We start from the raw sequence: 16,559 nt of genomic DNA, 5'->3' as shown, positions 1-16,559 counted from the left end.
CTTTTCTTAAAAATCTGTTCCAGATATGTATATTGCTTTCTAGAAAGCAGTTAGATCAAACTTACATCTAAAAAAAATCAAATTAAAAAGTATTTGCTAGAATGTACAACTATGCACATTGATATTGTAGCAAATGTTCAGCTTGAGTAAAGCTGGAAAGGTGAGTAATGCAAATCTTTTTGGATAGTAGTTGTTATGTTCAATTTGCTGCTGCACTCTTCCATATCTCCTGTCTTCAGAACAGGAAGAGAATGAAGTAATTACTTCATTTTTTTGTATGGTCTTTCACGAGCAAAATACAAAAAGTAGATCAGCCTAGGAGGAATTAAAGATTTAAACCCATAAATTTAGCTATATATTCACAATTAACAATAGTCCTTTATACACAAATCTCCTGACTAGCATGCTGAAAATTGGCAAGCAATTTAAACTTTGAGTAGCTACCCTGTCTAAAAGAAAATAGCACCATTTTATAGCAGCAAGACAAAAGCATAACTAAAAATGTGCATAGGAAATATACCAAACTTTTTCAAACTTAGGTCAATTTTCATTCCACCCTGGAATGATGAAATGCAGGGAGTTTTATAGAGCTCCAAGCAAAGCAAGTCTTTCTGAAGCAAATTTAATTTTTGCTGTTGCTTCTCAAAGATATTGAAATATTTCAGCATCTGCAATTTTGTTCTACTTACCAGTGCTCCACTGCTGAGGAGAATCATGAATACAATGAAAGTCTCAAACCAGTTGTGTTCAACTATGCTGTAGCAGGTTTTTCTAAGATTCCACCAAGTTTTTCCTTTGCCATCTTCTATACTTACTTGACAACATGGAAATTTCTGCACACAGCCTGCATTAGATTAAGAAATGTTAGTATCTAAAAGCCAAATACTTCAGTCAATATTTACTGTGGTGTATTATGAGCCATTGTTATTAATTTTATAAATTTATTAAAAGTAATGACTGGAATGCTGAATAGGCTATCACATCACACAAGATTAAGAATATCTGAATTAAGAAAATTAATCTGGAGGGAAACTAGACAATGGTATACTTAATTATGAAAGAAGTCAATCCATAAAACCAGTATTTTAGACTTTTGGCATGTAACTGTTCTATTTGTTGATGGAGTCACACAAAAATTTATTTCATCCAAATTTCAAGGGCCCTTTCAAATAGCTGAAAGGCATTTTACTGATAAAAAAGTTAAGGAAGTTTCTTAGTTACAAGTTCTATGCAGATGGTATCACATCAGTATGATATGAAGTTACTTAAAGCCTAGGGAAATCTTGTTTTTTCATCTAATTTCCAGCATTCTGGCCTGAAAATATTTTCTTTTCATTTTTGAGGACATGAAGGTAAACCATATTTGAAACCCAAAGAACCTAAATACACATAGTAACAATGTGATTTTAGTAACACATCTCTTAAGTCAACAGGTATTCTACAACCTTCAGTAAAACAGGCTTCTGGTTCAAGAGCTTCTTCACTTTCAATTTCTGCTTGCTCGCCCTCTCCAGGAGGAGCAATATCAACAGTGCTGCCTTCTGATGAGCTTGATGCATTTAGTTTCTGTAAGCAAAGTTCCACAGAACAATTTTTTCTCATTAGATACATATTCTGTAAAAAATGGCACTGAATCAACTCATGCCAGTCTAACTTAAAAAAATAGCAAATTTATAAATGTGCATCATTAAAAATAAAACCACAGTAGTGACATGTAAATTTTATAGTTCTGTTTCCCAGTTTATCTTCTCACAGAGAACAATTAAATATAATTTGGCTACTAACCTGATCCTTGTATATGACTGGTGAAGTATTCTGAGCATTAGTAATACTGGACAGCTTACATGCACCACACTCTCAAGTTATTTCATTTTCTTTACTGTTATGCTGGGTTACATTGAAAGTGTGTCTATGTTTTCCTAGCAAAATGAACACAAATCTGCACATATATCTTCTTGTCCACCACGAATGGTATTTTTTAAAAAATACACACTATCTGGATTAAAACGCTGTAAATATATTGGCATTTAATGACAGATTTCTGCACAATTTAACTTTTGCAGAAAGCCCACATTACCAGAGCTGAAACATCTTCTTTGCATTCCAGCCTCCTGTGCTTATTGAGACCTCCTGATGTACTTTCCATGCCAATTTTTTTCAATCATTCTACTGCTTTTTTTACAGTGGAATACTATAGTCCTTACTACAGTAAAAGCACTTCTAGATCTGAAAACTGCAAAAACTGGAGAGTGATAGAAAATAACTCAAATTAAGAAAATTTTTACCAAGTACATTAAAAATCTGATCAGGTCATAGAGTTTATCAATCACACAAGGCTGCCCATACATAATTCTGCCATTTTAAGAAAATATACTTAGAAAGGAATATCCTGCTAAAGATGCAAACCACAAATGCAGTAATCAGACACAGTGTTTGTAACTTGTTTTCTGTTGACAGTACTATTGTACTTTTGTATTTTTTTCATCCAAAATGCTTTCTCTTTACTGTGAAATAATGCTTGTAATCAGAAAGCAACATTAGAGTGGCAGTGAAATTCTTCTGATTTATCACACATAGCATAGAAATTTCACAAGGGATGAAGAATGCACCTCTCACTTAAATACTTTAAATTGTACAGGTACTGATGTAACAAAAGGGCATTCCAGCACTGAGTAGATTTGTACTTTTAGCTAAGAACTGATCATGTCCTTTGACCTTTGGAGGAAGGTCATGTTTAGAAAGAAGACCTTTCTATACAATTTTGTTGAGAGAGTGCTTAATATCAACTACTTTTCACATTTAGTTTCCAATATAGTGACATTTTAAGAATATAAAAATCCCCTACTATTGAGATTTTGAAACAAGTAATAAACAGTAACTTGTTTCTTGAAAAGAGGCACTTCCATGTATTCTCTTCTTCATAGGAGACACTGCTGAAAATAAAACTAGTTATTTAACTCTTCAGTTGAAACTCAGTCTCTTCAGGAAAATGTATTGGCAGCTAAGGGCTTTTTCTGCCAGAAATTAAGTAAGTGGCACATACATCTTAATACAGCTTTGTAAGGAATTATTTCCTCATATTTAACTTTTACATTATATGAATGAAATTTCAAACAAAAATCATGTTGAATGATGGATAATTTCAGGGATAATTTTCAAGAAGCTGCCTTTTGTACACACAATATGAGTCAATATAGGGTCTCTCAGACCTCAGGTCCCATGGTTGTTACTGCATTGTGTCCAAAAATATCGTGTTTCACTTCTCATATTTCGTCTATGATTTCCAAAATTTATATATGTAAAATAGTTACATATATAGAGCCATGTTGCCTCTAAATGGAATACTCTTATTACTGGTCTTGTAAATCTGTGAGTCTGAGATAAAATACTATGCATCTCATTGTAAGGGTGTTTTAAATTTCACTTTCTCTATTACGTTTACAACCAAAATACCCAGTAACGTACACTATATTAAACATTATTAGCACACCTCCTTTTTACCCACACATAAGGCTGTCTCTTTTTAAAATAATACTTCTGAATTAACTCTCCTATTATGTATCATTGAAATACCAAGAAATAAGAAACCTTCCATTGAAATAATAGGCAGTTTCTTCATTAAATAAACCCCAGATATTGTAAAAATTATTTTCTGTCACATTCAACTTAGGAAAAGTAAAACTAGTTAAATAAATTTCTGACTTAATAATAGCAAGATAAAGGTTCATAGTAAGCATGTCTTATAAAACTATTAGTGCAAATTAAAAGGCAGTCAAATTTTTAACTGCATCTTCCCATGTAAACTCTGCTGCATAGTTCTGTCAGCATATTTGCTAAAAGCCAAGTGACAAAAGTGCAATTTATAACCAGTACAAACAAAAACGACTGTAAATCGTTTCAGTAATTTTCACATAAAGCATTCTTTTCATTATTCTTCATATAATCTCAAACAACTGCATTATAAGAGAAAAACCTCATTACTTAATAAAACTCCTCTTCTTTGCTTCAAGACCCTAAATTAGGAAAGAACCAATACATTTTAATTAAGGTGATGTTAATGATATTCTTTCTAGCAATACTAATAGAAAGCTCGAGATACACAATGGATTAGCACAATCTTCTTATCAGCTCATAAATGTGATTATCAACCTCTAGAAGACACCATGCCCTGTAAATATTTATTTGCATCTTCAATGATATCACATTTTCCTCTATGAATATTTGAAAGCAATTGCTTATGATGCAGCATTCTCAAGGCCCGAATCAGCAGAACAACATGCTTGACTAGAGCAGAAGCCTGAGCAATACTGTGGAAATCACACACAAAAATAAAAGAAACAATCAGACTACCTCAGTGGGATTACATTTTTCTGAAAACAGTATTATAAATATTATTGTGTAGGATAGAAAAGAAAAAATGCTTCATCACCCACCCAAATACTTGGTTAATGTATGTATGATCAGCCTCCATAATGTTCTTTCAGAGCAGTGCATTTCTTATCAACAGCTTCAATCATTAATACAAGCTTTGACCAACAGCGTGTTAATGTGCCCATTTACAAGAAAATGCATTCACTTAAGACCCAGTCTTGCTCTCATTTGATTCTATTATAGATTTCAATAAGAGCAAGAGCAGGCTACTGAAATTTTAAGCTTTACAAACGGCTTCATGATTCAAGTGACAATAAAATAAAAGGATTCAGCCATTACAAATTGCCTTTAGTAATTCAGCCATGTGGTTTTATCCTTTCAGTCTTGAAAGCTGCACTGTAATTGAGCGAAAAAATATAATATAATGGAGATTGATGATTCCAAAGTGATTCTAAACTGACTTTAAACTTCAGATCTTATGATATTTGATTTTTATATTGTGTTAAGCATGCAATTTTAAAATATCCTTAGAGTTTTATTTGGTGTTTCAAGCATATCTTGGTTTAAAATTTATTCATTAAAATCTGAGAATTTTCAGAATACCCACCAATATTAATTTTTTTGGCATCTCTGGGCACTTTAGACCACAATATAGTAAATGTAGATCATGCCCCAGTATAATCAAGAGTATAAAATCAACTATTGGTGATCCTTTTGAAATCGGTGAAACTCTGCTTAATGAAACAGCTTTCCGTCCTGCTACAGGACTGAAATCTATGATTTTGATGCTTAGTTTTAACTAGAATAATTTAACCTCTTTAGATTCATGTAACTTTGGTTCCTGTGCAATAATTGCTGTTGCTATTCCTGAAGGCTCTGCCAATTACTCATAAATGCACGGCAAGTTTGCCTATAATGAAAGATATCCCTAGGATATATGTGCGATTTCATAAAAATGATGCTGACTACTCTGTAGTCTTTCTAATTTACACAACTAAGTCCCCCAACTTATTTACACTATCATGAAACACATTCCAAACCGCACTGTTTATATAGGGGTTTAAGAAAAGAGGAGTTGTAAAATGTTTAGCTTTTGAGGGTTCTTTAAGGAGAGTTATAAATATAATTTAGCAATTATGAAACTGTTTGTTTTGCTTACAGTTTATAAAACTCAAGATATGCACTGTCCAAATGAATATAGAGTGTAGTTTAAAGATCTGTAAAGAAGATCTGCATTACAGTGCATTGTAGATTTCAAAGTATAACTGTAGTTTTTACACCAGTAGCTACTGCAATAATTCAAATGTTATTCATTAAGGAGTTGAACTCATGGCAGTAATTATTTCAAAATAATTTAAGACATTTCATTAAATATTTACATTTATAAGGGCTGAATCAAAAAGGGTTGTTTTTATTTTTTAAAAACTATGCATGCTCCCTTTTTGTTTGGCTTCCTTAGCATAAAACATTCCAGTACTTTTATGATCCATACTTCAAAACCTGAAGAGCATGCAGTTATTGCTAAATACTGTAGTTAAATATTCAGAAAAACTATTAGCAGAGTTAAAAAAAAGTATATTGGGTTTGCCAATCCCACCTGACCATGCTGTGATGTGAGTCCCATGACTCAGCAGAGAGCAGCTGTGCATGTTTCTACTCTTGCAATGGACAGGGGAGGTACATAGCTGAATAGCATGCAGGCCAGTCAAAATCCATTAAAAAGTGATTATATATATATACATATATATGTATAACTTGCTTAGGTAACCTGTGTGAAAGTGGTGACACGTTGCTCTACCTGGTTAAAAAGCACCAGAGCTGCATTCTTGATTGCTCCAGCTTGGTTTTACCCCTGTGAGAAGTAAGAATGGTAGGTAGTGAAGTTCAAGACAGAGGATCACTAGTTTTTCTCTTTTTGGAATCTCTAATTCAAACATGGCTTTAACACAATTAAAACATAATTATTAAATATTTTATTATTAGCTGGAAAAAGGGAAATACATACCACCTGAAACATTCAACAAACTTTTCTACAGAACTTGTTAGTTTATTTTAGAGAAATTAGAAATATAGAAGCTAGAACTAGTAATCTGCACACAAATATTGTGATTCATAAATAAAAATGGAATGAATAAAATTAACAAAACATGGTTAGCAGATCTGGAAACTATTCCTGCATTTATATAGTCCTTAATGCTTATTTATTAAAATTTAAGGGGTTTGTTTGTTTGCTTCATGTCCTAGTCTTTGTTTAACTGAGTATGTGATTATATCTTTTATTTGAAAAATATGTACATACAGGAAGCAAAATACTTTGAAGATGTATGCCTTCCCATTCCTCCTTTATCCTCCAATAATGGTAGAACTCCTAGATCTTGATGAAAATAAACATCTTTAATTTCTCTTCAACTTAAATGTGGTGAATTATCACATTGTTAAGTTTCTAGTTTAGATTCAGTATGCTGTACACTTCTGAATCTATAATCTTTGCATCATTGTTTCAAAAGAGGATTGTATCAGTGTCTGGACTGTGGAGCATCAGTGTATCCAGAGATATGGTTTAAATCATTAACCACAGCTAGTCCATAACTTAAATAATTTGTCACTTCTGAAGAGCCTGTCCCCAAAACTGGTCAGTTTTAGAAAAAAAATTTAGAATGTTGGATAAAAAAATCATCCAGTAGATTGATGAAATCCAATGATGAAATCTTACCCAAAACAGACTGCTGAGTCTGTTTTGGGTAAGAAATTTATTGGAGCCCAATGAAAATACTTATCTTTTGGGAATGCATTAACTCTGTGCTTGTCTTTTTCACTTCATCTTCAGACACAAGGCCCGGATGAAGCCAATCAGAAAACTGAATCTGTTCATTGTTTTTAAAATTCAGTAGATTCAATTATTAAAGATATTTTTAATTTTATCAAAATCGTCTGTTGTGATCATCAAGAGTCAATTGAATAGCTTTATTTCTCCATTCTGAATTTGTATTAACTCTACATACACTGTAGATAGAAAGATTTATGGAATTTTGAATTGTTGAGGCCTGTAAGTGTATGTATTTCTTTAGTTGTAAAATAAGTTTTCCATAAATAAGAATTATATTTTAAATTATTTTCCCATGCTGAAATATATTTATAAAGTTGTCAATCAGCTCTAACGAACAGTTGTTAAGTGGTGTACAATATACAAAAGATGTCTTATGTTTGGTATGATTAGCATAGTTACTCATTTCCCAACAGAAACAGCATCCACATGCTAATGTTAAAACCCACCAAATTATCCCCTCCAGCTATTTCTAACATTTTTATCTTCAAAACTAATGATCTTGAGTATCTTTTCTTCTGAGCAGAAATCTGTTTCTTTTCTGGTGATTATCTCATTGGGTATTGCACTTCTATTTTCTGATTATTAAAAAAATCCTCCTTCAAAGTATCAATGAAATGTTCACTTTTTGCAGGTACTTTTTTTCAGCCAATTATTACTCTAAGGCAGTGAGCAACTTTATAATCTAATAAGTGTTATCATTCTCTTTCATCCAAAAAGAGATTTCCTCAAATTTCTAGTGATATGTTTTAGAAAGATCTTGTTTAGTTTTGGAATTTGCAGCCAGGTTCCAGAATAGGTTCTGGCAGATTTTGCAAGTTATTAACTAGCAAATTAATTAGAAATTGTTTCCATGAAAGCATGGAAGGAAAAAGAAGAAAAAGGGTAAAAAAAAAAAAAAAAAAAAAAAAAGCCTTCCAAAAGAAGGCTAGAGTTATTTTCTACTATAGTATAACTGATAAAAAACACAGGAAATATTACAATTAGCTCCTCAGTCACTCACAGTTACAATGTCTATAGTAATTACCCGGTCCTGGTGTATTCCTTAGGGAAACACAGGCTATGCCCCACTTCTAGCATGACAGACTTCCAACAATCATTCTGCTCTTAACATCAGTGACAGTCAGTAAGACGCCAGAAAAAAAAGATTAGTTTTACAGTTCCTGTGCAGATCTAGCTTCCCATAGCTCTGTGGTTAAATAAAATGTTATTATAGGGGATACCTCCTCAGGATATTTAAGGGCTAAGCACTGCCACAGTTATGGCAGGGAAAGTTCTGACCCATCTCTTACCCCTCCTTTTGCAGACCCGGCCTTCTAGCAGGAAATGTTTTCTCAGTGGGACCCCTTGAGAGGCAAAACAAAGCAAGTGATGGTGTACTGTTCTAGAGAAGTAACTTAAACACGGCACCCAATGTACTCTTTATCTTCCTTAAAAGACAATCAGAAGGCAGCAAAAGATTTAACAGTACTGTTGACTTGGAAGGAGAAGACTAGATTGGGAAACTTCACCAATTCCTGTCACACACCAGAACTTCTGTTCCTATATTCCAAAAGCCAGTGGATTTTTATACACACAATAATATAACCCCACTTTATTCTTTCCGTAAAAATCATTCAGAAGGAATGGAATAAGGAATCCAGAGATGAAAGTGAAATTAATATAGAATTCACAATTTTCAGGATACTGTCTGGCTAGATACGGTTCACAATATATGCACACTTGCAGTGTATAAGTACATGTCAGACAGTTAAACAATAAACAGTTTTGTGGGAGCAGAACTTGATGGAAGTATTATTACTCCAGTTTCCCAATGGTATTCCCAATGGTACTACAGTCTACAAAAATATTGAAGCAGCATGAAAGTCCTATACCTATCTTAAACCCATTCAAAATTTCTCCACAATTTCTTAGTTTAAGTACTATCCATCATTTACTGCTGGATTTCCCACAGCCATCTGAAATGTTCACTGTCAAATTGCTTGTTAGTTCGTTTCTCTTCCTGAAGACATACAGATACCAGTCCATTAAAAAAGGACAAAATCCCTTTTATATATTACCATCCAGAAACTCCATGATGGCCTTGGAAGATAAAGGCATGATGCCTGAACCAGGCAAAGCTGGGGTTGAACAGAACAATTGACTTGTGAAAGTCACTTTGAAATTGGTATTCAGAACTTGTCAGCACATCAAGGGCTTTTACTTCATTTTCATATACATGCATCACATATTCACCTGGAAAACAGAGGAGTTCCTGCCTTTGCATTGCATTTCGTTTTTTCCTCAGCTGTTCTGATAGAATATATGGCAGTACATTGTAAACTGAGCCATTCAATCTACTTCACAGGAGAAATAAACCAATAATACCTATGGCACAACCAGTGACCTGTGCTCTCTGAGGCAGAGAAAGAGGCAAAGACTGCCAGGGGATCACTAGCAGAGTGTGGATGGGAACTTCCCAAGTTCCTTTAGTGCAAAGGCTAACATGTCATGTAACCATAAATTCAGGATCTGCACAGCCCCCCCAACTTCCTAATGCATATTACAAGCCTTCCAAAAAGTAACATATTCAAGAAATTTTTAGGGTTGTAACTTGATGGACTTAATAGGAAGGCACTCATAATTGTATGTATCAAAGTTAGCCATAAAGACAGCAGAAAATATATAGTGTAATGTCATTTTAAAAACCATCAGAATATATGAAAGGACATGGAAGACTTCACTAAAGGTTCATTGGAAATGAAAACCAACTTTTATTCGATCAGTGTATATGAAAAATACTTAACTCTCAGACCCAGAATCACTCTGAATGTTTTGGGGTTTTTAAATATTAGTTGATCTCCTAATTTGCACTGCTTTACACTTCCTGTATCTCTTATATTCTAAATTTACCATGGATAAGCACTACTGCTGTACTACCTTATACATCTGCATTTAAACTGTTTGTCTCATAACTGAGCAACTCAGACAATAGAATATCTCACTCTTCATCTTACAATTGTTACACAGAACAACATTTTTGGCAACTGCAAATAAACACACACTTGATGTTCTCTAGCAAAAACCCCATACCGTGATTACCTGGATCATGGCTATGCATTAATGCAATGTGGTGTAGTTTGATACTGCTGAGGGATACATCATTATTGCAAATATGCAAGATATACAGCTATGATAAAGTCATGAATGCAGAGCTTCTTTATAGGAGAGCTTTCTTCATGGTCAAAAAATCCTTTTGAATTATTGAGTTCTTAAATTACATCACAGCTTCTAATCTAATTGAAGACAAATTTATCCATAGTTCCTGATCCCTTAAACCTCACAGTTCCTAAATTTCTAATGGTACTGAATAAAATTAGATTCTGCTAATGCATTTATTAGCTTGTCATTGATCACTACCCCAATATACAGAGTTTTCCTTAAGTACCATTAGCAGCTGATGATAATCACTTCTGGTATTTGAGCCACTTAGATTTTGAAACACATGGCATTGGTTTTTTAGAAAAATTTCTGTCACTTTGCATAATAATAACAGCATAAAGCCTTCAAGTAAGCTGTTTCCACATGCATCTATAGCACAAGGTCATTCTGTTCTCCAGGATAACTTGAGCTGCTTCTTTCCCATGATATTCATTGGTACCTAGGTAACTTTATTTCAGCCAGCCATGGTCTCTGAACCCAAAGTCTGTACAAATATTACTCACAAAACTCATTAGATAATCTAGAATACATTACTGATTTGTGTTGTCTCAGGATTAATTTTTAGAACTACCCTAAATATTCAAAGATTTTTTTTTTCTCCACTTAGGTTTGCTTTGGTATGCAAAGCTTCTTAATTGTTCCTTAGCCCTCTACCCTTATTCCATAATATCTTATTACATGTAGGTACTACAGAAAGAATTCTTTATCAAGTAATCACTAGTCTTAAAATGTCATAAAGCTGTGAAAGAAATAATCATATTTAAAATCAAATATATTCCAAATTTTAATAAAATACTAAAAATGTAAACTCTAAGGTTACTCTACTATACCATGATTTTTTTCTTGAATGGTAATACATAAAATTCTGAAATTTAAAATATATTTACATGGGATATCACAGTTTTGAAATAATTCTAAATATGTCATTAAAACATGTAAATGTATGACTACAATTTAATAGGATATGAAAAATCCTACCTGTTTGCTTTCTTCCATATCAGATTCACTGCTAAATTCTTCTGTATTTAAATTTTCAAAATCTGATTCTCCAAGTGCAATGGGCACTGTCACTGTGAGGCCCGGGTTGTTTATGAATGACATGTAATCATTTTCATCAATTACATATTTTTCCACACTGCTGCCTGTGCCTACGCCACTGGTGGTTCCATTCCCGTCCTTCAGATAATTCAGATCTTTGCTTATTTCAACAGCAGTATGATTGGAAATGCAGCTGTCTTTCTTGTTGTTTAGCTCTTCAAGTGCTTTGATTTCCTCTAAAGATTTCTGCTTTCTAACGAAGGCTTTTCGGATGAACTCCTGTATCTTTTTTTTAACATAATCTATGCCTTTCTGAATCCTTGCCACAGCAATCTGTAGATTGTTCATTTCATTATCATCATCTGTAGCAGCAAGGTTGTCTGAACTAAATGAGCTCAGCAGCAAGGCCAGAAATAGGTTCAATACCTAAAAGATGAGAGAATACAGCTATATAGTAAATACAATCATATCAGAAGTGTTAAATTTGGCAGTGCTAGATTAACAGTTGTACTTGATGATCTCAAAGGCCTTTTCCAATGTAAATGAGTCTATGATTCTAAAAAAATCAGTAGAGCAGGTTGTGGATCATAAATAACTTTTTGCAGCTCTGCACATTTTTGCTGGTAAAATGTCAAGATTGCAAGGTCAGGTAAATGACTAAGATACAAACATTTTGAATTCTATTTTATAAAAATTTAAATAATGTTAAAAATATCACTAAAGGAAGAGAATTTTGACAGGAAATTTTGACAGGAAATTTTAGCAGTAAAAGAAATTTTAAAATGAAGTGATAGTGTAAATGGTACATCCCTTTTATAACACTTATTTCCAGGAAGTTCTCATCAGTTCAATATTTTCCAACTTAAATTTTGCATTTTAACTTGTCAGCTTGAACTTAAACTGCTCTATAAAGGTTTCTTGTACAATCTTGAGTTAGAAGAATTTAACACCTTTTTAAGCTGGATGGCAAATCACTCTGTGTTTCATTTTTGTTTTTTTATGCATAAACAATCCACAAAGTTCAGTACTAAAAATAAAACAGCACCTCTAAATTAGCTGCAGCACTCCCATGATAGGATGATGGATTTGAAATTTTAGTTTCTTCTAAATGGTTGTACCCATAGTAAGAGTACTTCAGTGTAAAGAAATATATGGAAAAGAGGAAAAGCGAATCTTTGTATGTTTTTACCCAAGAATTACCACATTCACATTAATTTTATAATTCTAAGAAGAAGGATGACAAACGTTTTTATTGCCTAGCTCTAAATCCTGCACATCTGCATCAGAATTAATGTTAAAAAAATGTTCATCACGTACCACTAGGTTTCCAATCACCATGACCAGCATGAAAACAATAAGGCACATGGTTTGGCCAGCAACCTCCATGCAGTCCCACATGGTTTCTATCCATTCTCCACACAGCACTCGGAATACAATCAGGAAAGAGTGGAAAAAGTCATGCATGTGCCAGCGAGGAAGTTCACAGTCACTGGAGATTTTGCAGACACATTCCTTGTAGCTTTTCCCAAACAGCTGCATCCCAACCACAGCAAAAATGAACACAATGATGGCCAGCACCAGGGTCAGATTCCCCAGAGCCCCCACGGAGTTGCCAATAATCTTAATCAGCATATTTAGGGTTGGCCAAGATTTTGCCAATTTGAAAACTCGAAGCTGCAAAATAAAAATGCAGATGAACCATTAGTGTTAGTTAGAAAATATAAGCTCAGTCCAATTGTTTAGCAGAGTATATAAATTTCTGTAGATTATTTTTTCTTCAGCAGTACCACATTATTATTTTAATGTAAAGCAGGGAACATGGAGTATTTGTCAAAAATGCATTGTTTATAATTTCATTTCAGAGATGCGCATATGAAAAAAAGTCATAATTTGTATTAGCATGAAATTTTATTCTACTATTTTTAAATGTCCACTTAAGCAATTCTTAAAGACATTTTAGAAGTTTTTATACTTTTTTTCGTCACCTTCACTACACCCTTTTTGCTGGCTTGGTTCCACATTTCCCTCAGCACCACATTAACACTTCCATGCTTAGATAGAGGCCAATTTTTAAAGAAAAAACTTGATGCAGACATTGCAATGTCCAAATTGTAAATACTAACTTAAAAACAATATTCATTACCCAAACTATTATGTTATGTGAAGTTTGGTACCATTGCAATTAGTGCTAAATAAGTCACTTCTTCCTGCTCTGTGTATTAGGAGATAAGGTTTCAAATAATGTGGGAAATATTGGTAATAAAAACTTTTAAATCCCTAATTTTGTGCCTCTAGTAAATATATTTATAAACTAGTTTCTGTGCAATAGTAATTGCTATTTTAAAATTTCTAGTAGAAGCTCAATAATATTTCAATTTAAATGTTATCTTAAAGTCAGCTTGTTATGGCTGTTATATGTAGTGGAGTGACTAAAAGTTTATTTTTGGTGCTCATTAAAATGAATGTGAAGAGAGGATCTGCTTAAGTTCTTTACAAGTAACACAAAGTAACGTTCACAATACAAAGACTTAAAATGCAATGATTCTTTGTGCTGGTGACAATATGTATGTTTTCACAGATACTGAGCTTTTATTATTCTTAATGAAATCAGTGTAAAGATTCACAAAAATCCTAAAAGGCAGTAGTTAGTGTTATGTTGGCAAATTATATGAGTTGGATCAATAGGATAATTTAATACTAAATTATATCAAATACCTTAAATTTGTACTTACCATAAATGGCTTGCAAATTAGGCACATACGAAAAATAATGTCAGTCATTGAAGTATGTAATATATATTTACAAAATATTATAATTTTTGTAAAAAATGATAATGATTATTACAGGCACCAGCACTTTTATTTTTTGAGTGAGATAATTGCATGCAAAGATTTAATTATCAAGGTATTTACCAATCTGAATGACCGAAGAACAGATAATCCTTCAACATTTGCAAGACCAAGCTCCATTAAACTAAGGCTAACAATAATACCATCAAAAATATTCCAGCCTTCTTGGAAGTAATAGTAAGGATCCATGGCAATAATCTTTAGTACCATTTCTGCTGTAAATATTCCAGTGAATACCTAAAACAAAATGTAATGAATTGTAATGAGAAATTTATATATCTGAAGAATTTTTTTTAATCCAATGAGTTCTCTTACCTGTTACTATAAAAACAACTGATTGCTATCTCTAAATGTCATCTAAGTATTTGTAAACACTGGAAACAAGTAAATAAATCAAGATATGTAGTAGGACAAAGGTTGGATAAACATATAAAAAGCTATTAAACCAGTTCAGCTCCATGGTATGTGCTGGACTATTCATCCAGCAGATGATGATGTGACCTGGTGTTTTAAGTCCTCTTTGATGAGGATGATTCCAGTAAGAGGACTTGACAGCAAGTATTTTCCTAGCTTGTCTAAAAAGATGATAGTTTCTGATGTCAGACTGTCTAACCACAGACTCTCTAAAGTCTGTCTTGTAGACAGAGGAGGTTGGAGTTTCTTGTACTGTACTTTTTGTAAGAATATAGAGGTTTCACACATAGTTACCATGCTGTGGGACAGTTATTTCCTTTTAGGAAAGTGAACATCAGCATTATAATGCTATTTAAAATATCTCCAAGTGCCAAATGTGAAATTATCAATGCATTGTAGTAAGTCTAGAAATTAACTCAACACTTTCTTGCACTGCATAGTGATCTGTGGTTTGTGCAGCACAACAAAAAGTTTGGGATCATGCTTTTTTTCTAAAAGTATTTTCATTGTAGTGTAATTGAAAAAAATTCTAAAAGAAATTCTGACTTTGAATATTTTATCAATTTTTCACAAAGGAAAAATATTATCTGTGATGTTATATCAGTACCATGGTAAAAATAGCATAATCTACCTTAACATTTGAAAGAAAAAAACCAAGGTAAATGTCAAGAAATCTAACATTCCAGTGAAGACTGCACTTCCACACATATTCAGTTATTTCATTATAGAAGTAAAAAAATATATTAATGAAAAATAAAGGCTCCAGTAAAAAAATCACTTTAGCTGTGAAAATCATGTATATAATTTCTAAACTGATTAAAAAAAGACATTCTGGAATAGATTTAAACAAATACAATACATTTATAAGTTTCTTCTTTTAGAAAAGGGTATTTTTACATCAAGTAGCGCATGACAAACTACTTACCAGGTTCCCCACAGAAAGAACACTGCTAAACTGTTCTGTCATTGGGTAATGTTCCATGGCCATGAACAAGGTGTTTAAAACAATGCAAATAGTTATAGCAAGATCAACAAATGGATCCATCACAACTAAGTTGACGACATGCTTTACTTTTAACCATGGACTCCAGCAATCCCAGATCAAGAAAGTATTTGCAAATCTGTACCAGCATGGTGGGCATTTCTGTCTGGATTCTTCAAGCTCTGAAATAAAATAGAAAAAAAATGAATATTACAAATAACATCTTCTGGAAGTTTTTGTTTAAAAAATGGAAGATCATATCAATCAAATAAACTGCTCTCACTAACATGAGATTTCCCTCACCCATGTTTATCCACCTTAAAATAAGGCATTTCATTTATTTAAAATTCTCTACCACCAGTGGACTGTGAAGTCCACTCACTAAAGGGTAAATCATCTGAGACAACTGTCTAAATGGAGAAATATGTTCATCTTTCCCAGGACAGGAGAGAGAATCTAGACATTTAGTTTAGGTTACTTGACTTGCTTACAGCAGATATCATAATTTCAGATATTAAAAGTCAACATGACTTGCTCATCACTGACCTAATATATATAAATGGGACAAGCTTCATAAGGGATTCACATTTTTATGGAATGCAACATGAGAACAGATTTTGATTTGAGATACTAAAAGGGTTATATTTGCCACTACACTGAACAACTACAATATCAAATAAATGATTTGGAGTGCATACCTATATTTTCTGTTTTGAATTTATATTTTTAATGTCTTTCATGCCTGTTTTCTTGTTTTTAAATTATAATTTAATTTGCTTTGAAATGTCTTGTACAGTTGCAGTGTCTATTGACTGAGCAACAGAACAACATATATCAGTATTAGCAAAACCACTGTTTAGCAACTGCTCTCAATTAGAAT

The 16,559-nt window shown here is 32.9% G+C and overlaps 1 protein-coding gene across 1 annotated transcript in view; it reads right to left on the bottom strand.

The window, feature by feature from the left end:
* LOC136363546 (sodium channel protein type 2 subunit alpha-like) overlaps nucleotides 1-16,559 on the bottom strand; it is a 71,027-nt gene that overhangs the window by 18,370 nt on the left and 36,098 nt on the right. Inside the window, exons 16-21 of the mRNA XM_066322876.1 lie at nucleotides 15,623-15,861; nucleotides 14,347-14,520; nucleotides 12,752-13,108; nucleotides 11,375-11,860; nucleotides 1,446-1,566; nucleotides 690-844 (exon numbers count right to left, since the gene is read on the bottom strand). Coding sequence (XP_066178973.1) covers nucleotides 690-844; nucleotides 1,446-1,566; nucleotides 11,375-11,860; nucleotides 12,752-13,108; nucleotides 14,347-14,520; nucleotides 15,623-15,861 — 1,532 coding nt within the window. The remainder of the gene's footprint in view (nucleotides 1-689; nucleotides 845-1,445; nucleotides 1,567-11,374; nucleotides 11,861-12,751; nucleotides 13,109-14,346; nucleotides 14,521-15,622; nucleotides 15,862-16,559) is intronic.

Source organism: Sylvia atricapilla, chromosome 7, assembly GCF_009819655.1.
Source record: "Sylvia atricapilla isolate bSylAtr1 chromosome 7, bSylAtr1.pri, whole genome shotgun sequence".
Lineage (NCBI taxonomy): Eukaryota > Metazoa > Chordata > Aves > Passeriformes > Sylviidae > Sylvia > Sylvia atricapilla.
Note: the sequence above shows the minus strand (reverse complement) of the source record. Positions and strands in the feature narration are given on the sequence as shown.